General features: G+C 34.1%; 2 protein-coding genes across 3 annotated transcripts in view; one reads left to right on the top strand and one right to left on the bottom strand.

Moving 5' to 3' along the window:
- The window catches only part of CEP85L (centrosomal protein 85L), a 163183-nt gene that overhangs the window by 47539 nt on the left and 89405 nt on the right, over nucleotides 1–26239 (top strand). The gene's annotated exons all lie outside the window — the stretch shown is intronic.
- On the bottom strand, nucleotides 1241–13096 carry PLN (phospholamban). Its single transcript, XM_006741343.3, has 2 exons — nucleotides 12990–13096; nucleotides 1241–4377 (listed from the first exon to the last, which is right to left on the bottom strand). The coding sequence occupies exon 2, from the start codon at nucleotides 4274–4276 to the stop codon at nucleotides 4118–4120; it is 159 nt and encodes a 52-aa protein (XP_006741406.1). The 5' UTR covers nucleotides 4277–4377; nucleotides 12990–13096; the 3' UTR covers nucleotides 1241–4117.

Genomic DNA, 26239 nt, shown 5'->3' with positions numbered 1-26239 from the left:
GAGTCACAATCTAACACCACCATAGATTTATATAGAACTTTGTAGCTCTCGAGAGTGTTTTATCTCATTTGATCTGCACAGTTCTTTCCCTGCTTTTCTCCCTCCAAAGGTTAATATTGTAATGTGGAAGTTTTGCTCTTCTTAGGAATAATCATTGAGTCAGCCTCACAGTGTCATGCTCATGCTGTTCCTTGATTCCCATGATTTCCTACTAACTCAGCTAGAATGCAGGTAGTGTAGTACTCTGAAACATTTTCCTTTGTGAGTGAAGAGAGGCCATCTATGCCTTCAGGTGGTTAGAATATAGACCTCCATGTGCAAACTGTCTTTGGGTCTTTCCTGTTCTATGTCACCCCTCTCCTCCCACCCTCCCCAAAAGCACTCTGACCCTACAAGGACTATGACAGAAGAGAAAGACAAATGACAGAGCCTTGTCTTCTCTTTGGAAAGAATATATCCCTTACCATGTCCCTCTTTTCTTTCTTTCCTGGGGGGTGGGGGAACAGGGGAAGGGATGAGATGCTCACAGTGCATCTCTCAGGCAGTAGTCAAGAAATGGTCTGTTTATTGATGAAGTTTATCTTCTTTCCTCTTACATTCCTTAGGATGTTCCTAATTCTGTGTTGCAATCATTTTAAAAAGAGGAAGATAAAATTTTGTACCCCAGGGCGCCTGGGTGGCTCAGTTGGTTAAGCGACTGCCTTCATCTCAGGTCACGATCCCACGGTCCTGGGATCGAGTCCTGCATCGGGCTCCCTGCTCTGCGGGGAGCCTCCTTCTCCCTCTCCCACTCCCCCTGCTTGTGTTCCCTCTCTCGCTGTGTCTCTCTCTGTCAAATAAATAAATAAATAAAATCTTTAAAAAAAAAAATTTGTACTCCATTTAAATCATGACAGGGCTTGATCAGCCAAAATACTGGCACCTAATGATTTCAGCATATTTTGCTGAAAAATTTATATAAATAAAAAATGTGAATAAAAATTTGATAAAATGACTTAAATGACTTGGTTTTTGTTTAACATGATAAAAGAATGAAAAAGTTTTATTTTTAACATGAGAGTGTTTTATGTATTCTATTGCATACCTGAAAAGAAACAGTTTTCTTATTTTTGTTTTTTTTTGTTTTTTTTTACTGTTTAAGAAGATATAACTGCACTGAAAGATGTGAACCCTATGGCACTCTAAATAGATAGGATGTGACATGACACATTCACTCAGTAGCTAAAAAGCATATAATTGGTTGTTGGTTTTTTTTAAGATTTTATTTATTTATTTGACAGAGAAAGACACAGCGAGAGAGGGAACACAAGCAGGGGGAGAGGGAGAGGGAGAAGCAGGCTTCCCGCCGAGTAGGGAGCCCGATGCGGGGCTCGATCCCCGGACCCTGGGACCACGACCCGAGCCGAAGGCAGATGCCCAACAACTGAGCGACCCAGGCGCCCCAGCATATAATTGGTTTTTGTATACATGCTTTAATAAATTAGTAATGTGTTTGACTTTTTTTAACCTTATTTTCTACATAGTATTGGCATATAACTTTATACATCTTAAAGTTGTGCTGTTACTTAGCAGAAGGGCAAATTTTTTTTAAAACTTATCATTTTCTCACTTTGCCAGAATAAAAAATAATCAAAGGAGAAATAAAATCTAAATAGTAGAAAATTCATTATTTTATGTAGGTCTGCCCTCTTGTGTCTATATGAGGAAATGTTGATCTTCTTTTGAGAAAAGTCATTGAAAACAATCTACCAATGCAAAACTGCTTATAAATTGTTTTATGGCCGTATCAATCATGAGTTGTATTAAAGAGCGATTTCACTGAGTTCAAGAAGGTTCTTTTTAATATAGGTGATTTACATTAAATAAACATTTTGAACCAACTAAAATATAAAGGGCAACATTAAACATTTAAAAATTAGTTCATTTTTAGTACTCTGTAAATTAAGATTAAAATTTATTCTACAGTAGAAAGAACATTTGGTATTTAAAAATTTTAAATACATTGTTTTATTATATCTTACTGTTTACATATCATGATAAACAGAATAAATAAATTCCATTTAAAGAATAGGTTTTTGTTCTACATTATAATGAGTTTCAGTATTCTGTAATCCTCAAGAAAAAGGTTTTAATTTCTATTAAAGTCAGCATGAAAAAACAAAAAACTTATTTCTATTTACTTAGGGAAATACCCCATAACTTCACATTTTATAGTTTGATGTCTATATTGTAATAATGAACAACACAATGAAAGGAACGGAATTTAGCATTTCAAGTTTCCCACTTCTTAACATCAGTGCAGCTAATTATAGAACTTGGTACTTTTTCACAAGTAATTACTGAGACCAGTGATGTGAATGTATTGCTTATTATTTATAAGCTTTCTAGTTGATATTAGGGATCTCCAACCCATAGATGAGGCTTTGCTGAAATCTCCCTGTCAGTATGAAATCCTTTTTCCTCTGTTCCTCAAATATCAGTGAATCAAAACTATCCCCTTCCCCATCTCCGGTACCTGTCAGGTACCCAGAAAAAATTAAAAGCAGTGTCTCCTTTACTAATCTGTTAGCCACACTTGTGCTATAAACCAAGATCAGTACTGACTTTTCAAATTCTTTTAGTAACCACATTTTAGCAAATCATACAGTAAATTATGTGTCCTCTACTCTTTTAGTAACTGCTGTATTAGTAATATGTCTTGAATTGAAGTTAAAATTATTGGACTCTGCAGTACAGGTATAAACCACTTTAGGCCTAATTCTAAACTGAATCAAGTTAAATTAACAAATTTTGGTGAATGTATTTTCCAGTACCAAGTTTTACTTCTGTTATGAGTTGGAAGATATTTTTAAGTGATCAGAGGGGAAATTGAAAATATATTCAGCAAGAAAATAATTGTAGATTAACTTTGCTGGGTTTATAATTTAGCATGATAGAATGGCCTACCAAGTAGGTATTGACCATTTGGTTGACAGATTAAGGAAAATAGCTATGTCCTCTTATAAACCGTAGGATAAAAAGTTCCTGTCAAAATGTGATCAAAGAATTAATTTTGGGGAGCCCCCAATTTTATTTTTTTTTAATGCTTGAAAGGGCATATTTTCTTTTTATTATTTTTGAAATTCTTCTCCTTGCCTATATTGAGGATGAGGTTAAGAATAGATGACAATCTATAAAATCATTCTAAAGTCTTAAGATTTCATGATTTCAAAGACATAGTGTGGTAGGTTATCTACTTAGATGATCAACTACAGCGCTTTAAGTTAGGGTAGACTCTGTTCTACTAGTGTATTAGTAATTATGGCTAATCATATTGTCACCTGTTAAATTAACCAGTAGTTCTTGTCTATTGATCATAATGTACTACAGAGAACACATTTATGGTTTGCCTTCATATACTAGCATTCTGTAATTCTTTGAAAAAATTAGTTAAGAGAAATTTTATTTATATAAGAGTATGGCCTTACTTTTTCTTATTTGGTTCTCTTAAACTTTAAAAAAATGTTAGTGTAGTACAGAGAAAGAATACAATTTCTATTTTAAAATGTAGGTTATGTGAGTTACTACAAAGAGTTCTGAATGATAATAATAAAGATAACAGATGTGAGGAATCAGTAGGCTATTTCAAATGATGACTGTTCATTTGAATGATTATATTGGTACTTGGTGAAGACCTGAAAAATATTTAATAAACATCACGGAGGCTTTTACAGTACAATGTAAATTATATTTACCCCAAATAGTGAAGCTAATGCTTTATACGTGAAGTGAACTGGTTAGCAGTGCAGTTTCAAAACTAAAGCCTACATTATCCTCAGAAAAGATTTGGGATAGAAACTTACAAGCTCTGTAAGTTTCTGAATTCAAGTTACATTATGCACACTTACAGTCATTTTGAAGTTAATTTTTGAAAATAAAGCTCTTTTCATGTTTACAAGATCCCGCAGATGAATATATTTGCTAACAATTAGTTTTGTCCTGAATCTTGACCTTTTCACAAAGAAATTCTTCTACTTAGGAAGTGGTCTGTTATGTAGTATTTTTTTCCCTTCTTCATGGGATGGCAGATTTTAAGCTGATGGTCACAAGTTGCATCACTGGAGATTGCAGCAGAACTTCAGAGAAGCATCACAATGATGCAGATCAACAAGAGACATATTAAAATGAGACAGAAATTTATAAATAGGTTCTGGAGATTTTGACGTGCTTGTTGAGGCATTTCAATGGTTGAAGCTCTTCTTATAGCAGAGCGAGTGAGGTATTGGACTTTCTCCATGACCCCAGGAAAACAGGAAGTCTCAAGTTTTAAATGGTGAAGAGAAAGGTAAAAAGCTGACAGTCAAATGTGAGCTCAGTCACTCTCTTCTTTTGGATAGCCTGGAATGTAAAAATAGCGAATGGATTAGTATCATGTGTGTAACCTATTCTCTGAACAGGTAAAAAACACAATTTTGTATTAATTCATCTTCCTCAATATTATTTGTATTTATGACATCAAATACCTCTGTAGTCTTTTTTCATGAGGATCACTGTGATGTCTTTTTTGTCTTGTGTTTTGAGTGTAAGAACTTCAGTCTTTGCCTCCTCCTCTCAAAATGACTAGAAGTATAGTTTGGTTTAGGGTGCAGCTCATTTTGGACTATTCCTTTGAGCAAAACTTCTCTCATATAGTTTCATAAAGACTATTTCTGTGTGAGCATAATTGTGAACATTAGTGTATTAATAGCTTCAGAGAAAATCTCATAAAAACAAATGCGTGTAAGAAATTATTTTCCAGATGTTGATTTTAGTCCAAAATAAAAGTTAAATGAGAAGTATTTTACCAGAACTATAGATTCAAATGTTTCTCATTCCTTTTTATGATTTTATAGCTTTGTAGAATATGCTCTTTTGAGTAACATTTTAACAAGACTGGATATTAAGTACTAAAGACTGTCAGGCCCAGAAAGCATAGTAATAAAATTATCATCATCTTGGGGTGCCTCAGTGGCGTGGTCGGTTAAGCATCCCACTCTTGGTTTCGGCTCAGATCGTGATCCTCAGGGTCATGAGATCCAGCCGCCCCATCAGGCTCCACGCTCAGCACGGAGTCTGCTTAAGTTTCTCTCTCCCTCTGCCCCTCCCCTTTGTGCGCATGCACGCGCACACTCTCTCTTCCTCTCTCTAAAATCGGTCTTTAAAAAATTATCATTATCTCACTGTGTACCACAGATAGTTCCTATTTAGAAATGACCTGTACTCAAGAGCAGTGGTTTTCATTTGCTTTCTTTCAGAGCTTCCGTAAGTTATTCTGCCTAATGAGTGAAACAAAAATAAAACAATGCATTATTATAGAAAAATTAGAGATTAGAAATTAACTGTAAGTTAAGCATCTAGAGATAATAGTTACTAAGATTTAGGGATATTTTGTTGTCAATTAGGATATTTCTATATAAATTTTGAAATAAAAATTAGAAGTGGAATTAAAAAAAAGCCCATAATTAATTGCCCGGAGATAATGGGTGTTAACATTTGTTGATATATCATTGTTGATCAAGATATTACCACCTATCCCAGCATCCAGATTTCATTTTCTCCCTAATCTCTACACATTCCATGAAAGCCCAGCTCAAGTGGTCAGCTCCATTTCTGAGAGAGGCTAGTGCTGAAGAGACAGAGGGGAGAACTGAAAGAATGGGAGAGGGAAGATGTCTCTCAGGCATGATCAGTGAGAACTAGGAATTTAGGTTTACAAAGAAACCCTCTGGTAAATGGTACCTCAGTTTGGCTCTATTAGGTTTGAGTTATATACTAGACTGGGCTTTCATTTGGCTGGAGAGACTGGCCTCCTTCCTATTTTGATGTGTAGTGAGGAAATCCAAATAGCTAACTTAACATCAAACTTCATTCTCTTAAAGAATTGGTAACAACCTGTGTTTCCCTAGCATGTGTATGTCTGTAGCATATATTCTTCATTGTCCAACACAAGTGGCTGTTAATTTATAAGACCCCTTCTACTTGGTAGATGGCAGCTTGAGTGTATTTATTTAATTTAATTACTTTTGTTTGAATTCCTCAGATAAAATTCTGTAGAAATAAAGCCTTTTTAAATTTTGTTCTTTTAAAAAATGCATCCTTTATGTTTTTTTCTGCTTATATTTGCATATTATAGATACAATGAATTTATATTATTGGTTAAATGTGGGGAAGATCCCTATTATTCATTCTTTTATGTATTTGACTAGTTGTTTATGTGAGAATGTATAACAGAATAGTTGAGAAAGGAATAAGAACTAGCATTGGTCATTCCTATTAGAACTTAAATTTTCATGAAGTTTCGTGACTTAAATGGTCTACTAGTTCTGATTTTAAAAATTACTTTGAGAAAAAACATGGGAAAGGAGGAAGCTGGCTAGTTGTTCATCATGAAGCATATATGCAAGAGTCATTCCCTACCCTGACACTTTGATGAGTGGGACTTCAGTCACATGAAACATGTCACCTTTCCATAAATACTTCATTGCCTTTTTTGATTCTGTCTTTTGCACATGTTGTTCTGGCTCTGCCTGGAATGTCTACCCTCCACCCCCCCCACCCCCCCACCCCCCCGCTCTACCTTTGATTCTTTGCCAGGCAAACTTCAGTTGATCCTTAAGGCCCAGTTTAAATATCACTTCCTAATGAAACTTTCCATTACTCATTAAGGTAAAATTGGTTATCACCTCTGCTGGTTTTTACTGGGGCTTTAGTGTTACCTATATCAGGAGAGTTATCAGGCTGTGCTATAATTTTGATTCACATGTCCTTGTCCCCAGGTAGACTTCTAGTTCATGAGTGTAAGGAACTCTACATATTTATTTTGTATTCTAGTATTCAGTACATAGTTGTTACTATTTGAATAAATCAGTGAAGCTGAATAAGGGGCTCTTATGATTTACTTTAATAGTTTTAGAAAATTGTTAATGATCAAGATAGTGCTGGGACTGACAGATTAACCAGTTAGAATAACAGAATTTGATAGTTGAACACATAATCTCCAGTATTCTTCTCAAGTCTCTAGTACAGATGAGGGAAATGAGGCTTAGAGGATTACAGCTTAGATAAATCGTTGTTAATATTAACAGCATTAACCTGAAGGAGGCTTTATACAGATGGGTATTTGGTGTTTGTGAAATATGAAGAGGTACGCCCTAGAGAGATGAACTCTCTACTGATGGAAGTATGATGATGAATATATTTTAAAGATTATCTCATGATATGTCAACAGCCAACTATTACTGAAAAAGGATAGTTTGTTCCTGGAAACAAATTGAGTATAAAGGCAATAACCAAAAATAGTGTTGTTTCTTGTCAAACTTAGAAAATGTTGTTATTCTAAACTGATTTATAGCCACTTTATAATCTTATGCTAAAAACAAATCTGCTTTACATGATGAAATGTTAGTTGTATGCTTTCAGTTTATTGGGCCCAGTTTATTTTACAGTGCAAACTCTGGAATGTGTTGAGTCCTGATTCTACTGAACTTCCAAAATCTGAAGGATAATAATTAAGCCAGAATTCATCCATATAAGATGGGTCTTCCTGTCATATGTTGAGAATTGAAAAGCTGTGTGTGGGAACGGCACAATTCTATCTTTGGAGTTGTCTGTGACCTTCACTACATCATAGTTTATGGCATGGTTGTCAGGTGTTCATCCTTCTTTTCTCTGGACTCAACAACATACTCTGAGTTTACGATTCCTACGGTCTTTTTCTCTCCTCCATTCCTTAGAGGCAAGCTCTTAATAGGGTAATATTTGGTGGAAAGCCTCGAAAAAGTAGTTTCACTTTATATTCATTTTATCTGATGATAATAGAACATTCTTTTAGGATAATCATAAATAGATTGTATTGGGAGGTTTTGAACTTGTATCTTGCACCAGCAGGGATGGAGATAGAAATTAGTCCTACCTTCCCTTTTAAAGGAAATGTATAGATTAGTTGTGTGGGACAGGAGGAGTAAAGACACTTTAAAAATTAATTCATCACCCAGGCTGTAGAATCAGAATATTGAAAATACAAAAGATTCTTTGATAGGGATCTGGTTGTAGAAATGCCATATTCCTGTCTCTTGAGTTACATGAGTTACACGTAAGAGGCAGAAAAGTACCCACACAGTATTTTGTATACTGTGTGATCTATGATTATTTTTGGAGGAATGGGAAGAATACTATTCTTTTTTAAAAAAATTATTTTATTTATTTATTTGTCAGAGAAAGAGAGAGCACAAGCGGGGGAGCGGCAGGCAGAGGGAGAAGCAGGCTCCCCGCCGAGCAGGGAGCCCGATGCGGGACTCGATCCCGGGACCCTGAGATCATGACCAGAGCCGAAGGCAGATGCTCAACCAACTGAGCCACTCAGGTGTCCCAGAAGAATACTATTCTTTATAGGATTTATAAAGTCTTTCGTTGTCCACTTTTCCTCATTTGCTCAAAAAAAGTGAAATTGGGAAGTATATACTGTCAAGTTCAAGATCCTATTCTGTTTTTTGAAATGGAGGAACGAAAGAGACAAACCACAGGGAACTCTTAATCCTTCAACTAAGACAGTACCATGGTAGGCAAAATTTGGGTGGAAGGTACTGTATCAGCTTCCACAAGGGCCCTCACTTTGTAGTGAGTCCTATTTCTTAATGTAATATTAGATGCATTCTTGTGCAGAACAGGCCTCAGTCTCAGTAGACTTTGGAAAACTTTGGTGGTCTGCTTTATGTCTTGCTAGGAAATTGAAACCTTAACAATGGCAGTATATGGTGAGCAGCAGTCCTCACCTATAATTTAAGTACTTTCAGTGCTTTGCATAATTTTCTAAACTTCAGTTTTGGGGGGTACTTTCTCTGCTGAAACCATAAATTCCTGAGATTCTTTATGGAATTCAGAATTTTGCTTTTTTATTTTTGACTGCTTTTAGTAAATGGGGGTATATTTTCCTAGTAAACTCAAGTAATACTCATCTAACACTGCAGTCCAACAGATACTTTTTAGAATTTTTTTCCATTTAATTGGTTCAGAAGATTAGAATTCTCTATAGATTTGAGTGTATAGGACTTATCTATATTAAGATTACTTGGGGGTTTTATTTTTTCTTACTAATCACTGTCATTTTCACAGATATCTGGAAGTGATTGTATGTGCATGTTTTGTGACTTGTTGAATTAAGTCAGGACAGTTCATCATAGATTTATTATCAATCTGTTGGCATCCAGAAGTTCAATTTGGTAGAATAATTTTCTTTTTGAGATTGCCTAATATTAAACTTGGATGTTCTATTTCAAGTTACTTTGTGGCAGCAACATTCCAGAACTTTGTTGGTCCACAGTGGCTATTTGAAAGAAGCTTCACTGCTTCTGCCTGGTTATGAAAAGAATTGTGTAAACATAAAAATCAGTATATTCTCAACCCCTAAATTGACTCCATAATGAAATGTTTTTCTTGCTGTAAAGCTCTGCTTTGAGGAAAATTCATTAAACAATAGCATAGAGAGATTTTCTCTTTGAAATTGTCACATTGCTGTTGCTGTTTTGTCTGTAGGCTTGTCCTCATTATCTGTTTTTGTTAAAATTAATTTATTCACAATTAAAGTATTCTTTTTAATCCTGTAGTAGTTGAGACTTAAGATTCTTCTTTGGGGGGAAAAGATATGGGAAGGGAATGCAGGGGGAAAGTTTTAAGGAAAAATGAATGCTAGTTATATAAACCCCCCACTAATGTAAAGTGAAATGGTCTTTTTTTTTTTTTTTTTTTTTTGAAAGACCTGAAGGTGGAGTACATTTTAAAAATCGCTAGAGGTCCTCAGTTGACTGAGTATACTGGGGTGGAGCTGTAGGCCCAGGCTTCACTTCACTGTGTTTATTTGGTAATATATGCTTCAGAATTATGTAGGGTAAGAACATTGAAGTACAATTTCTAGAAATGTTCAAAAGACTATGTATTATCTGATTTAGGTAATTGTAATTTAGAAAGATTATTTCCTTGATTTTTAACCTTTAGGTTTATTCCTTTGCTACTCTGATCAACACTGTTAATTCACAGTTTAGATGAAAAGTCATTTTCATAGCATAAATAACAAAGCAGGATTCCTCTGTTCAAGCACTTTAAAATAAATGGGGTGGAATATTTTAAATGGTAGAATGTGAGGAGGTCAGAAATGAAATTGAGATAAGGATTTAATATTGGAACTGGAATAAAGTACAAAAGTGTGGTTTTTGTGAAAAGTTTTGAGAAATTAACCTAGATTTTAGGCATCAAGGCTAACCAGATCAAAGTCATGAATATTTTAGGAATGAAACAAATTAAAAGGAAACATTGTGGTATGTTACATTGTTTTTTTAAAGACTGTGCAGTTATTTTGAGTTTTGCCTTCCATGGTTTATTGCTTAATAACAAGGATATCTATCATTTTCTTATATCCCTGTCTTTAAAAGTGATCAGGAGAATATTATATAGGTTATTAAGGACATAACGCCCCATACGTAAATTAGCTTTAAGTGAAATGGAGTGGTTTTGAATTTAAATGAAGTTTGTGTCCTCTAACTTTGCATTTAGGGTACCACTAACAGTATTTGAGGACTTTCAGGTTATTTTGCTTTGCCAATGTCATGATGTATTTTTAAGCCATGTTGATCAGTGGATGTGATGTGCATGTGGTTTAGAGTTCTAAAATCTTGGCTCTGGCCAAGGCACCACCATTTCCTAGCTCCGTGACCTTGCAATTCACCTTTTTGCATCTGTTTCCTAAATTATAAAATAGAGATTCAGTATCAAACATACAGGGAGTTAAAAGAATCAAATGAAATTTTTGTATATACCAGTACATTTAGAAGATTGTTCAGAAATAAAGAAGTTTTAATTGACTCTTTATTTCTAGGATTGGTAATAAACATACAGTCTAACTTAGAGAGTTAATCTATTCTTTACATTTAATTTTTACTTAAAAATTTAATATATTACATAATCTAATACATATTACATAATACATTTAATACATGAAAATTTTTATTCTTTTATACAAATTTTGTTTATACAAATATTTTGTTTATACAACTATTCTTTCTCCAACTAATTAGATTAAGAAACAATACATAAAAATATGTAACCAAATAGTTTTATTCTGGAATATTATTTTCCTTAATGTCCACTACATTCCTGTTAAAAATAATTCTGATATTTGCATTTTAGGAAATGATAGTGACTGACTTCTGTTAGTAAAGCAAGTACTTTAGCTCTTTTACGTGTTTTTAAAACAATCAATTTTTCATAAGCATTCTTCATATTTCTTCCATTTTATTTCATCTGACGCTTTTTTTTTACACTTAATTTTAAACTTCCTGTCTTCGTAAATAAAGACAATACTTAAATTTCACCTTACGATAGAGATAAACTAGTGGGAACATAATGTCTGGCACTAGGGTATTTATGTTTAAAATTTGAACAACTATCACTATAACTGTGTAATTTTTATTAGCCTGTATACATTATTTATCTAAGGATAACTTTAATAGCAGAATTTGTGCTCTTTCTAGAAATTATCCAACTTCTTGGAGCAATATATGTGATGTTGCGAAATTCTGATACCATAAAAGAATCCATGAATATCCCATTTGAAGTGTGGGAATGTAATTTGTTAGGTATTTGAGTAAAAAATGCGTAAATATGTACATAAAACACCGCACCAAGTGACTTTTATGTGATATCAAAGGAAAAACATTTTATGAATATAAAGATAATGAGAGGCAGTTACAGTGCCTCAGTGGTAGGCAAAAATTAGAAATGTTTTTGCATGTCTTAAGGAAAGCTGCTTGTGGAATTACAAAGTTCTCTCTGTAAAAAAACTAATAGAGTTAATATTTGTCATAGGAACCTAGAATTCCAGAGATAAATTTTATTTTGACATACATGTGAAAATGTCCTCTATGTCCTGACAGAGATTTAAGAATGAAGACACATTTCATATATTAAACTGAGGATTGTAACATCAAGAGTAAGTGGAATTCTAACAGAAGTCATAAAATTTATTGTATCATCTTCATTTCTGGGCATTTAAAGAATTTCCTTCTCTCTCATCACTCCCCTTCTAAATGCAGGAGAGGATAATGAGAAACCAGGGAGGATAGTAACTTGATAACAGTCTATTCATTAATAGGCAGAATAAACATTTTTATCAAATTCACTCAAATGAGATATTTAGGAATGTTCTGCCAAAATAATGTCTCTTTATTTTTAAAAAGTGCCAAATTGGTATTCTCTAACTTTACAAAGAATTTTACATGTGTTTTTGATGGATGTTTTAAAATTTCCAAGCTTGTTATTTATGATACAATGTTGGATTTCATATAAGTAACTGAATTTATTAAATCTTGGAATTTTTTTTAGAAGTGTTTGTTAAAAGTTGAGTGGACTTTATAGAGTGAAAAAGTCTCCAAATGCATTTTAAGAGTAGTTTGTGTATTACTTGATGTCAAGAATCATAATGATGATGTTGGAATAGTCATGCTAGCAGTGTGCATGTTGTGCAGTCACACGACTGCTGATAGAATCACAGAGGTAACTGGAAGCCCAGTCCTACCGTATTTCTCAGCACAGTTAACAGATAATGAGATGAAGCCATTGTTTTTGCTTGAAGAAATAAAATCTCCATTACCACAAAATATGGTAACATAATTGAAAGATATTTTAATTGACAGAAATCTGCTTTTGAAAAGCAAAATAAAAATGAAAGTCAAATTAAAATGACAAACCAATAACCAAGGTCAAAGATGATATGACCTTTATTATTTCAAAGTTAAGTCTTAGTCTTACTATCACTGAACAGATACGCATTTGTTTAGAAATTAAGGTTTTTGTCATATCAAACATTTTATTGTTTAACTTGGAACTGAAATTTACAAAACATGATTAACTCTTGAAAAAGTTCAGCAATTTTGATTTATAGAAAACAAGAATTACCAAAATCAGTGAAATCTATTTCTTACCTTGGCTGTTGTGATGATTACAATATAGAGTATTGTGAGTTGTATGAAGTCTTATCGGTGTTTAGTTGGAAAGTTTTCTGACTCTGTTACCAGACTTATGGCAACAATTGAAGTAGGTGTAGGAGAAAAAGTGCTCTAGGGCGGTCTTAGTGATGTCACACAAGAATTCTGAAGTTATGATTGGTTAGCCATAGTCTTATCACAACCAAACTTTTTAGAATGTCACTTATTTTACTTCAAGTATGGAAAGGTCATTAACACTTTGTGTCACATTTTTTACTTGTAATTTTTTAAAGTATATGGGAGATAAATGAAATAAAAAAAGTTCGGGGTAGTAGAAAGCTCCCTTTAAAGATTCATGTATCTTGGGGCTTAGCAATAATTGTGTACTGATAGTGATAATGTTGAAGAACTAAAATAATTATATAGGAATTTTAATGAGTAAGAATATTACTGGCTTAAGTCAAACAACTTGCACTGTGTTGCTCCTGTTGCTTTAGCACTGCAGTTTCATAGTGTTAGCTCCTAACAATACAGTAGTTAAACATTTTCACAGAATCATGTTTAATACCTTTTACTGTCTTGTTCTCTTTCTGCATACCACTATGTATATGGGGAGGGGTGTGTGTGAGAAAACCAGGCTACTAACTGATTTCAGTTTAAAAAATTAACTTTATCATATAAAGTAAGAGCTAATACATGTATTTAATTAGTTTGTGTTTTCTTCAGGTAGAGCTTTAACAATATATTTATGAACAATAATTATCATGTTTAAAGTGTTACATATTACTCCAAGAAAAGTTGCAATTTACAAATTTCAGTATTTAAGATTTTTTAACAGCTGCAATAAACTACCGTAAAATCTTACTAAAATTTTAATAAGCAGAGGCAGTATCAAGAGTTAACTTTATAGTAAAAATGAAATAATCACAGATTCCTAATCAGTGGCATTCTAGTTATTTATGATGCTTTCTTGAAAATAGTTGTGCCTTTCGTTAGACATTTAAGGTGTGTAATATTTCTAAAAGGATTGCCTCATATAATGCAGCAATTGTTTTCATGAAAATTACTATACAGATGAAATTTTAGTAAGTGGGATGGTATTTGAACTTACTAGAACAGTTTATCTGTAAGATTAGAACTGGGAAAAGAATTCTTTGGAAAGAGGTAGGCATCATTTTCCTGTTTTCTCTGATTTTTGTTTATACTATATATTACATTTACCTAAATCACCACACCTGCAAATTCTAATTTTTAAATCTCTGCTGTAATTCTGGAGGAACTATTTGTTAGGTTGTTTTTTGTTGTTTTTTTTTTTAAATAGTAGAGTGAGCTCTGCCTGCTTCCCTTTCTTATGGGTAACTAAAATGTGGTGCGGCAGCTGCTTATGTGTCCTTAAATGGAGATGGTTTTGGCTTCTTCCAAAGAAAGATAAAATCCTTCTCTAGAGCAAATCTCTTGTTATTTAAAGAATCAGCTAAAACTAACAAAAAAATATTTCAAAAGACCCTCTGTGAACATTTCTAAGAGAAAATTTACAACTTAAAAATAAAACCCCAAATTAAAGAAATTGCAAGAATAATGTTTGACATTTTGCTCCAAAATGCTACTAGCATTTTTTCTTTCATAATAACCCTTACATAATAAAGGTCTCTTATTATTATCATCAATTGCCAATGATGACTGAAATGTAAACCTAGTTTGGAAATACAAGCCTAAAGTGGTTTATAGTGGTTTGTCAAAGATGACACAGCTGCTGAGCAACAGACTGAGGATTCAAATCTGGACCTGCTGCCTTATCTGTGGAATGGGTTTGTTTTAAGAGTTTAATGAGATGAAGTGTGTGTCCTGACTATTAGAGATCCTGCAGTGGAGTGTCCATTTAGTGTTGGTACAGTCAACCCTTGAACATGGCAGGTAAGGGTGCCAGTACCCCCTCCCACGTGGTTGAAAATCCACAGATAACTTTTGAGTCTTCAGAAACTACTGATAGCGACTGTTAACCAGAAGCCTTATCCGTAATATAAACAGAACGCGTATTTTGTATATGTATTATGTACTGTACTCTTACAATAAAGTAAAACTAGAGAAGAGAGAATGTTAAGAAAATCATAAGGAAAATACATTTATAATACTGTGCATATATTTATTTTTAAAAATCCTCATATAAGTGGACTCATGCAGTTCAGACCCATGTTGTTCAATGGTCATCTGTGCTTCTTTTCTCTTTTTCTTTAGAAGATGAATTTTTTCTTTTCTTTTTTTTTTTTTAAGATTTTATTTATTTTATTTGAGAGAGAGAGAGAGCACAGACAGGGGCAGGGGAGAGGGAGAAGCAGACTCTCGGCTGAGCAGGGAGCCTGACATGGGGTTCAATCCCAGTACCCCCAGATTATGACCTGAGCTGAAAGCAGACGTTTAACTGACTGAACCACCCAGGCACCCCTAGAAGATGATTCTTAACCTGCAGTCCATGGGTAGAGTTGAGTAGTCTTGAACTTGGATAGGAAAAAACAAATTACATCTTTACTTTTACTAAACTCTAAAAGAGATTTAGCGTATCTTCAGTTTCGACTGTAGACTATAAACTACAGAAGTGTTAGCAATACATTTGACTGTCATTATAGCAATCTCAGGTGATTTCATATATTCGTTTGCAGCTAACTTAAAATACCGTTTACATCCATCATGGAAATTACCACAACTAGGCCTGCCTGGAAATATTGTTATTTAATGCATTAATAAAGAAGCACAGATATTACATTGCAAATTTGCTTTTTTAAAAATAATTTTCCAGTGTAAATCCTTTCCTTTCTAATCCCACGCATCTTATTTGTTTTTTAAGAAAGTTTTATTTTAGCAGTGTTCTCAATGTACAGAATTATTGCAAATACAGTACAGAGAGTTCCTGTATACCCCATGCCCAGTTTCCCCTGTTGGTAACATCCTCCAGTATCATGGTGCATTTGTCACAACAGTTGCACCAGTGTTGGCTACATTATTTTAAGTAAAGCCCATACTTTATTGAGATTTCCTCAGTTTTCTCTAGTGTCCTTTATCTTTTCTAGGATCCTATTCAGGATATACTAGATTACATTTCCTAAACATGTCTCCTTTGGTCCCCTTGCTTTTGACAATTTCTGAGACTTTCCTTTTTTGGGTGACCCTGACCATTTTGAAGAGTACTCGTCAGATATTTTGTGGAATGTTCCCCAATTGAGATTTGTCAGATGTTTCTCTCATGGTCAGACTGCCAGAGAGGTAAAGTACCATTTTCATTACATACCAAGAGTACATGCTGTCAACATGACTTATCACTACTGGTAACCTTGATCACCAGGCTGAAGTGTAGGGTCATCATCATTTTCCACTGTAAGCTTAATTTCCCCGCTTCCTTACCATGTTCCAGAAGAAAGTAACTATGTACGGCCCACACTTACGCTTCACTACCTTAAGGGTGGAGTGTCTATAAAAAATTATTTGGAATCCTGTATATTTTATGCATGTAAAAACATTCTGAGAATGGATCAGTAGGCTTCACCAGTCTGCCATAAGAAGTCAGTGGCACAAAAAAAGGTACGAATTCCTGTGTTTCTGTAGTTGTATGGGTAGCCCTTTCTGAAAGAAGGGGACTGAGTTTTCAAACCGCTAAAATCCAGACCTCTTTGTTTTTTTAGGCCTTGTCTTTCTAGCTTTGTCTCTTATCACATTCCTTTGTATCCTGTGCTCTGGCCCTGTACAGCTGCCCATGGCCCTCTGAACAGGCTATTGTTCTATTTTAAGCCTCCCTCCTCCTTACCAACTTGTATTCCTAGCAAAGTGCCGTTTCAGTTTACATCTGTGGAGTCCTCCCTGCCTTGTGCTAATTTTGCATGTTCCTCTATTGTCTCTTTTTATTGTGTTTATTAATGGTATCTGCCTAGACTAGATTGCAAGCTCCTTGAGAGCTGATCCAGTAACTCATATTTATACCTCTATTTACTTTCTCTGGTGCTTTTACCTGGTATAGAACCTGGCTCATTGTAACTCTTAAATACTGATTGAATGAATGATTGGACAAGTGAATAAAAAGAGAACCAGGGAAGATTGCAAGGTGGTAGTGAATGAGTGATCCTGAAGAAGAAAATTTTAAGGACAATTAAAAAATCCTTTTCAATTTCAAAGCTCACTGGGGGGAGGAGGAAAAGGATGTGAATGATTGAGACACTTGGGATAAGAGTAGAATAACAGAAAATAATTTTTCTTCTCCTTATTTAAATTTGTTGAAAATGGGGAGCCTGGGTGGCTCAGTTGGTAAGTGTCTACCTTTGGCTCAGGTCATGATCCTGGGCTCCTGGGATCCAGCCCCACATTGGGCTCTCTGCTCAGCGGGGGGAGCCTGCTTCTCCCTTTCCCTCTCGTCTGACACTCCCCTCTTTGTGCTCTCTCACTCTCACTCTCAAATAAATAAATAAAATCTTTAAAAAATAATATTGTTAAAAATACATTTGGAGGGTAAGAGCCAAGGAAGGTCACACCATAAGCTCATGCTTCCCAAATTGAGCCTTTTAAAAATTAAATTTTTTTTCTCTCCTCTTTGGATTCATAATTATCTCTGGTACTTTATATTCTCTGAATATTGTATGACCTGCTTTTATATATGTAGTTACTTAGCTTTTATTCTAATAGTAGTTATTTTTTTAATTTTAGTTATAAGCACCTTTAAGATTACCACCTAAAACAAAACGCAGGATGTTAATAATAATTTATATCTAACCACATGGTCCTGCCATGTTCCCCTTCTTTTCCCCACCCAAGCAAATGATTATTCTAACTGCTGAGTTCATTTCCTGGCATTTGTTTTTATATAATTTTGTGACATTTTTAATGTGTCCCTTAAAAGTATTCTTTATTTTAGTTAACTTTATGTAAAGGAAATCATGATGTATGTCATCTTTTGCACGGAGTATTTAAATTGCAACTCGTAGAATGGTGTGTTACAGGTAAAGTTTCAAGGTAGACCAGTTTCTGGAAACTTTTAATAAAAATTTAGTTTAAGTGGTGACAAAATTAAAGCAAAATATAATACAGTACAAAAATAATACAGTAAAATGCACACTTTGAATAAGTTTTTGTTATACATACCACATTTCAAAGCTAGGGAACTTTTTTAGGTTTTTAGACCTGCTAGACAGCCAGGAGAAAGATTTTACCTAATTCTTGAGGGACCTTTTCGATTAAAAGTTTGAGAATTACTGCTGTAAATTTTAAAGCTACCTATGGAAGGATTAATTGAAAAAACATCTAAGAACAAAAAGGGAGAATAGGAATAGTAGTCCTAGACTGAAAGGATAGGGAAGTGCCTAAGGCAGTAGAACATCTAATGGGGAAAAAAAAAACAATTTTGAAGTAACCTGCAAACCTTAACGGTTATTTGGGGGAGGTGGATTCATTTTTAGAATTGACTTGCCAGATATTTGGAGGCTCAAACATTTTATTTTTTCCTAAATGTATGAACTCTCGACAGACTCTCTTTCCTTATTAAACTTCCCAGTTTGTGACGGGGAAGAGTTTGGTATCAATAGAAGCCAGTTAGTTTAAGGTAAGGGCTCACATAGGTATGCACAATTTTTGGAAAGTTGATGAAACACACTCTGAGTGGTAGAAATGTTATAGCATGGTCTGTGGCTTCAAAGAACTTGTCTATCAGTACACAAGTAATATGCAAATGAAACACTGAACATTTGGAAGTTAACCACTAGTGCAAGATAACATCAGGAGGACAAGGAAATTCAGGGTTAAGAATGAAATTAACACGTATAATAAAGAATGATACGGGATTTTTTTTTTTTTTAAAGATTTTATTTATTTTTTTGACAGAGAGAGACATAGCGAGAGCAGGAACACAAGCAGGGGGAGTGGGAGAGGGAGAAGCAGGCTTCCCACAGAGCAGGGAGCCCGATGTGGGACTCGATCCCAGGACCCTGGGATCATGACCTGAGCCGAAGGCAGACGCTTAACGACTGAGCCACCCAGGCACCCTGATACGGGATTTTTAAGAGAACTGCATGTTTTTACAAAGGGAGCTGACAAACCAGAGCTAAATAAGAAATGGATACACTCACATCCACTTACACCAGAATACAAATTTAACAACAACAAAAACAACCCTCAGGGCTCTCGATACTTGTGTCAGAGCTCCGTAAACCATGATGCTATTCCATTGTTAAGATTCTAATTCAGTTCCATGATTTGTATTCTCCCCCCTGTACAATTAAACTCATTATCTTTGTGCTTGGCACTCCAGCACCTGAGCCCCTTGCATTGCCAGTCTTTATGGTGGCATCATCATTTATTTCACCATCCAGAATGGAAATTTGAGACCCATTCTTATTTCTGTATTCTACCTGGTGCCCCATTCATTAAGAAATCAAGGTAGATTACCAGATATAAATCTTTTATCCATAGCTTCATCAGCGCTGCTCTAAACTTTTATAGAAGCCCAGTAACTAGTCTTTCTACCATCTGTCTTCATCCTGTTATCCAAGTCGCTTTCTCAAGTGCAAAATTGACTGTCACTTACATGTTGAGAACTGTTCTTTATATCATCATCTCCCTCAAGGTTAAAAGCCCAGACTTTACAGCATTTCATACAAAGGCCTTTCCTGATCTGTCATTGTCATCTATTCCTACCATAATGGATTTGGCAACTCTGCCATTGTATGTGTTATTTCTTTTTTCTAGAACCTGTTCCTTACTTTCTTGTTCCTCTGGAAAGCCTTCATTGTTCAAAATGAGTAGGGAGGAGCCCGTCTTGTTAGTTTCTAATTTTAAATTGCATAAGTAATATATACCTTTTATAATTCAGGTAAGTCAGATAAACCCAAAGTTGGAAGGGGACTTTATATATTTTATAGGTATATTTGTTTTCTTTGCCATGAACTTCATAAATAGAGGCTTTTTAGAGAATAGTTTTTCTATAATCCTTAGACTGCTTATCCCTTAGAAGTTAAATTTAATGGATATTTAGAATATTATTTTACCATTATTACAAGGCTAAGTTGAAGGGAGAAGTGAGAATAAAGACCCTCCAAGGTTTCACATGAACTGATTTGTCTCTGTTTGCTTCTGAAAATTTGAGATTTTACTTGCACTAGGTTTTTTTTTTTTTTTTTAGATTTTATTTATTTATTAGAGAAGAGAGAGAGCATGAGCAGGGGGAGGGGAGAGGGAGAAGTAGGCTCCCTGCCCAGGGAGCCTGATGCAGGGCTGATCCAGGACCCTGGGAACCTGACCTGAGCTGAAGGCAGACGCTTAACTGACTGAGCCATCCAAGTGCTCCATACTTATGCTTGAGTTTTTAAACTTGTTCACACTTTGATATATGTGTGTAACATACCGATTTGTGGAGTAGTTATGTGTTGGTCATGGCTTAATGAGGAGCTGTGGAACTTGAACTGCCATTCTTATCTTTTTCTTAACTACTTTTCCTTAATGATTTTCAGAAAATGAATCTGTACTCTAGTTTTGTCATAAATAAAATGAAGGCAGATTGAATTAATTTCTAATATATCTTTGAAGCTCAAATGTTCTATGATTATACCAAACGAGCTTCAAAAATGTGGTTATTTTTAAAAGCCATTTATCTTACTAGCTCTGTTAAAATAATTAAACATGTAAATTTCACATTTTGATTCCTAATTCATTCCTTTAGTCAAACTACAGGTTTACTGGTTGCCAAACACTGTACTAGGTAAACGGTATGGTTAAAAAAAAAAAAAAAAAGTCCTGGGGTGCCTGGGTGGCCCAGTCGTTAAGCGTCTGCCTTCGGCTCAGGTCGTAATCACAGAGTCCTGGGATTGAGCCACATCGGGCTCCCTGCTTGGCGGGAAGCCTGCTTCTCCCTCTCCCACTCCCCCTGCTTGTGTTCCCTCTCTTGCTGTGTCTCTCTGTCAAATAAATAAATAAAATCTTTAAAAAGAAAAAAAAGTCCTTGTCTTTATGTATCTAATGGATACCTGAAGCTTAAGCTATGACAGGGAAGAAGTGGTAAACTGGATTTCATCAAAGCCAGCAGCTTTTGTAATTCTAGGTACATCATCAAAAAACTGCAAAGACAACCCACAGAATGAAACAATTTATTTGCAAATCATCTATCTGATGAGGATTTAGTATCCAAGAAATATAATGAAATCTTACAACTCAACAATAAGAAGACTAATTAATCAGTGGGTACAGATCCTTAGTAGACATTTCTCCAAATAAGATATACAAATGGCCAGTGAGCACATGAAAAGGTGCTCAGATGCTAAACATCATTAGTCATTAGAGAAATATAAATCAGACCCACAATGAGGTATCACTTCACAGCCACTAAGATGTCTATAATCAAAATAAAAAAGACGAAACAGTAAGTGTTGAATGTAGAGTAAGCATAACCCTTGTACATTCCTAGTGGAAATGTAAATGTTGCAGCACTTTGGAAAACTCTTTGGCAGTTAACAGGTAAGCATAAACAGTTTCCACATGACCCAGCCACTCTACTCTGAGGTGGATGGCCAAGAGAATTTAAAACATCCAATGCAAACACTTGTACACAAATGTTCATAGCATGATTATTCGTAACCAAAAGATGAAAACAACCCAAATGTCCATCAACTATCCAAAAATGGATAAACAAATTTGGTTTATTGATATAGTTGAATGTTACTCAGCCATAAACAATAATAAAATACTTATGCTAAAAAAAAAACTTCTAAAATAAATCAATATCTGTTAATTGAATAATTTTTACTTATTAATGTGTTTGGGCATTTCTGATGTGATTATATATTAAAATATATATTATAAACTTTAATGACCCTGTTATTTTTGGCATATAAATGTGCCATAATTTATTGAATTAGTCTCTTTTTGTTATTAAGTGATTTATAATTTTTGCCATTACAAACCACAAAAACACTGTGATGAATGTTTGTAGAAATAAATCTGATACATCTCTTGGCTCTGTAAACTTGTTATAACTCTTAGTTTATTCAAGGATGACCAAGCTCTTAAATGAATTTGATTTGTGTGAAATCCAATTTTAAAAAGTTTTGAAAGGTAGTTAGTTGATAGCCTTTCCTTTAAATTAGATGAACTTCTTTGAGAAAATGACCTAAGAACAGGAATTTTGTGGTGAGGGTTAGACTCTGAAACTGGTAAACATATGAATGGCCACTCTAGCAACTGAAGGAGTAACACTTTTAGTTTAGACCATGTGGCCTCTTAAACTGTGTGCTTCTGCGCTAGGATGGGGGAGATATCCTTACCTTAATTTAGGTCTGAGCTTTCATAGAAAGACGTTGATTATATCAACATTTAAGACGAGTCTTTGATTACCTCAGCCAAGAACCTCTAAAATATAACAGCTTCTCTTCTTCAGTTATACACTTAGCTCTCTTGAAGCTGTTAGAATGCAAATGCAACTGATCCTTAATTTTTCAGCATAGATGCATTCTTGGAAAGGTTATGTAAAATGGATTTTGATATGTGGAATTCATGCTTACCTATAAAGCAAGAGATGTAAAGTGTCCCAGTGGAAAAGATTAATAAGCCCAACTTCGTAATATGTAGGCATTGTAACTTTTTTTTTTTTTAAGATTTTATTTATTTGTCGGTGGGGGGGGGGAGCGAGGACAAGCAGGGGGAACTGCAGGCAGAGGAACTGCTGAGCAAGGAGCCTGATGTGGGACTCCATCCTAGGACCCTGGGATCATGACCTGAGCTGAAGGCATATGCTTAACCAACTGAGCCACCCAGGTGTCCCGGCATTGTAACGTTTTATCTGCAGTTTAATGTACTGAGAGTTGCACGTTGGTTTCTGTGATACATCTCAGTAAATCTGTACTTCTTCCTTAACCCATCTCCAAATTAAATAGCTTATGTAACAAAACAAAAGGTTGTGAACATCTCATCATCTACTGTTTTCATTTGCCTCTAGCTTAATTGATCAAGTGTGGTGAGTGGTTTTCAGGACAGCTCTGGTATTGGTATCAAGAGGATAATTTTGGCACAGTTGTTCATTAGCCTCTCTTGCTAATGTGTTCATTTTTATAGGTTTATTGCTTAGTTGGGATCATGGATATTTGAAGAATTGATTATTGACTCCAGCATTAATATATTGATGTTTTTAAATCTAGCTTGAAAAAATATCTAAAAATTTAACATTCATATAATTATAAATCTGTGTAATAAATGTTAGAGAACCACAAAGTGCTCTTAAGACTTCACATCTCCAAGTAGAATACAGTATGGCCACTGAAGACTGTCTTTCATATTTATCTCTAAAATGCAAACTAAAGTTAAATTAGTTATGTGGATTACTCAGAGATTTGCTGGGTCTGAAAGAAATGAGGCTAGACCTCAAGGGCAGGAAAGTATGATTTTTATTCAAATGTAAGTTTGTGAATTGATCTTTGAACTATAATCTCTAAAGTGTCTCTTTCTTTCTGTTACATATATCATTGCTATGAAAATGATAAAATTTTAAGTTGTGATAATTTGGGAGATGGTAGCTTTTTATAATTGTAAATTTTTAGATTGCTCAATATTTAGCAAAGATTGTCAGGTTCTGTGCTGAGTACCAGGGATTATAAAAAAAAATAAGGAAAGGAATCACTGTCATAATTACTATCATGATACTGTAATTATAATATCTGCTTGGACCACTGGAAATACTTAGAATTTTTTGTGAAGGCTGAAAAATATACTTGAGGGACTGTATTTTATTCATATTCTTTTGACTGTGTGCTGTAGGCCAGGTGTTGAACTAGACTCTGAGGATTAAAAAAAAATTTCTAACATTTCTGATTCTAGTATTTTTTGTAGAACTATGTGAAGGGATGTTTGAATTGAATAGCAATCAACTTACTCATGTTTTATGCTCTATCTCCTCTCGACATTTTTGCCCTGAGATTTTCCATCATTGACTATTGAAATATTTTTTTAAAAAATAGTATTTTTAATATATTGAAAAAGAAAACATTTAATGGCCCATAGCTGCACTCTTAGGAAAAAAAAGTAGTATATGGATGGTAAGCAAAGTCAAATAATCCAACTGATATAAAGTAAAAGTCTACTTCCTCTCTCCCTACCAGCTAACCATCATTAATAGTTCCTTTTGTCATTTTAGAAAAATCCTTTCATACGTTTTAAAATAATATAATGTAGACAGTGCTTTGGTCCTAAAGCACATTTATTATTATGTGTTTTTCTTTTATCTCTTGATAGTAAAATATGATAAAGAACTTGAATAAAACATTTTGGTAATCTTTTAAAAATAAGTGAAATATGTTAGTGCTTGTGCTACAGCTCTAAGTAGGATCTGGTTCTATAGTGTGGTACATTTGGTATCTATAACCTTGGGCAAGATCCCAGATAAATCCACATTATATTAAATATTTCGTTTTGTCTTCTCCATTTCCATTTCATACGATACTCCTTTCATGAATTGTCAGTTACACCCTTTATTTTTTTTCCAGTTTGGTTACCAGTAGAAGCTATCAGGTTTGTTAATTACAGTTAGCAAATTAAGTTTATTAAATTCTTCTGTTAATATATTTCATCTTAAATTTTAAAAAGTAAGTTATAACAAATGGTTTGGATAAGTCTATACTGTTTTATAAGTAAAAATTAATGATTAAGTTTGAAGACTTAAGCTTCTTCTTTTTTTTAATCTTCTGATTGATTTGCTTAAGGAAAATGATTTGCTCCTCAGTCTTGGATATACCATTTCCCCCTTCACTTTTGCATTTTGACTGTAATGAGATCGTGTTTCATGCATGGATCATTCCTTTGTTGCCATTTTTAAAAAACATGCTAATACTAACAAAGATTGCACTTTGTGCATCCATAGCAGATTGATTTTTGAGAGAAAAAAAGTCCCTTCTTCCAAAAGAAAAGAATTAATTTAATAGTAATTTAGTTGTTTAGCAAGGTGGAAATAAGTAATATTTTTAGGAATCTCTTTCTTTTCATGCACATGTATTTTTAAGATATAAAATATAGGTATGTATTCCTCCTATCAGTTTCTTTTTATATTTTTTTCAAGGTTTTTACCCTTGAAGTAACTTGATATATTTGCATTATTATTTCAGTAAAGCAGATTAAGATGGCAAAGATAGCTAGCATTATAGAATTAGTAATAAAGACAAATTGAAGAAATAATGAGATCATTAAAACGCAGCTCCTTCTATAATTTAAATTTCAAAAGTCAAAAGTTTAGTTTATAATTGTTCATTAAGAAGAGGTTATGGATAGAATATTTTTTTAATATGCTTTTTTGGTTTGAATTTTGTTAGAGAAAATTGATAGTAATACACTAGAAATAATTACATGGGCTTAAGATACAGATTTTTTTAATAAATGCACATTTCTTTTAGTAATAATATAATATGTAAGATATTGATTTTATTTGAAAGCACAGTTCTTTTAATAATCATATAATCCATGTTTTTCCTACTGTTGTTGAATAAAAAGTTCTTTGAATTCTATATGATTTGTAGGTTTTTTTCCATCTTCATTACTGAGCTTTGTGAATTTACTTTTAGGTGAAGTATCATGATTCTTTTACTAAAAAGCACTTGTAGAGTATTGCTTCAGATAGACTATTCCAGGAAACAGGAGGATTTGCTGTGTTATGTGACATGTTGTGAGTGATGAATGAGCTAAGCAACAAAGGCAAATGAAGGAGAGATAATGAGCCTGATGAACTGCAGGGGCTGTATTGCAGTTAAGTGTGGTAGCACTAGATTATCTAAATTTAACAGTATTTGTCCAGGCTGAAGCCAAAGAATTTTGAGCTATTTTCAGCTGCAATACACTAAGCTTATTTTAGAAATATGTTTGACCATTAAGTGACATATTTTGGCAACTTTTCACAGCATCTGGGTCTCATCGAAGTAGCATGTATTTGGGATTGTGGATGCCTGCTATCTCTATTCAGTTAAAGAGTGGAATTGGCAGTTTACAATAAGAGATGCCTATGTATGTGTTACGCGTCTATAAATCTGGAGGGTTGGGGTCTAGATGCAGAAGAGTAATGATTCTCCTTTGGCTAGTAAACTACTGTTTTCTTCTATAAACCACCATTGCAACAGTATATCTTATGCATTTGTAGGAAAACAGGTAAACGAGGAATTCCCTTCTTCCCTTGAATTTGATAATTTGAATATAAAATACTTTTTAATCCCAAATATGTCTGGAAAATGTTTACTTATAAAAAGTGTCTT

Source organism: Leptonychotes weddellii, chromosome 8, assembly GCF_054177405.1.
Source record: "Leptonychotes weddellii isolate Sample4059 chromosome 8, ASM5417740v2, whole genome shotgun sequence".
Classification (NCBI taxonomy): Eukaryota; Metazoa; Chordata; class Mammalia; order Carnivora; family Phocidae; genus Leptonychotes; species Leptonychotes weddellii.
Note: the sequence above shows the minus strand (reverse complement) of the source record. Positions and strands in the feature narration are given on the sequence as shown.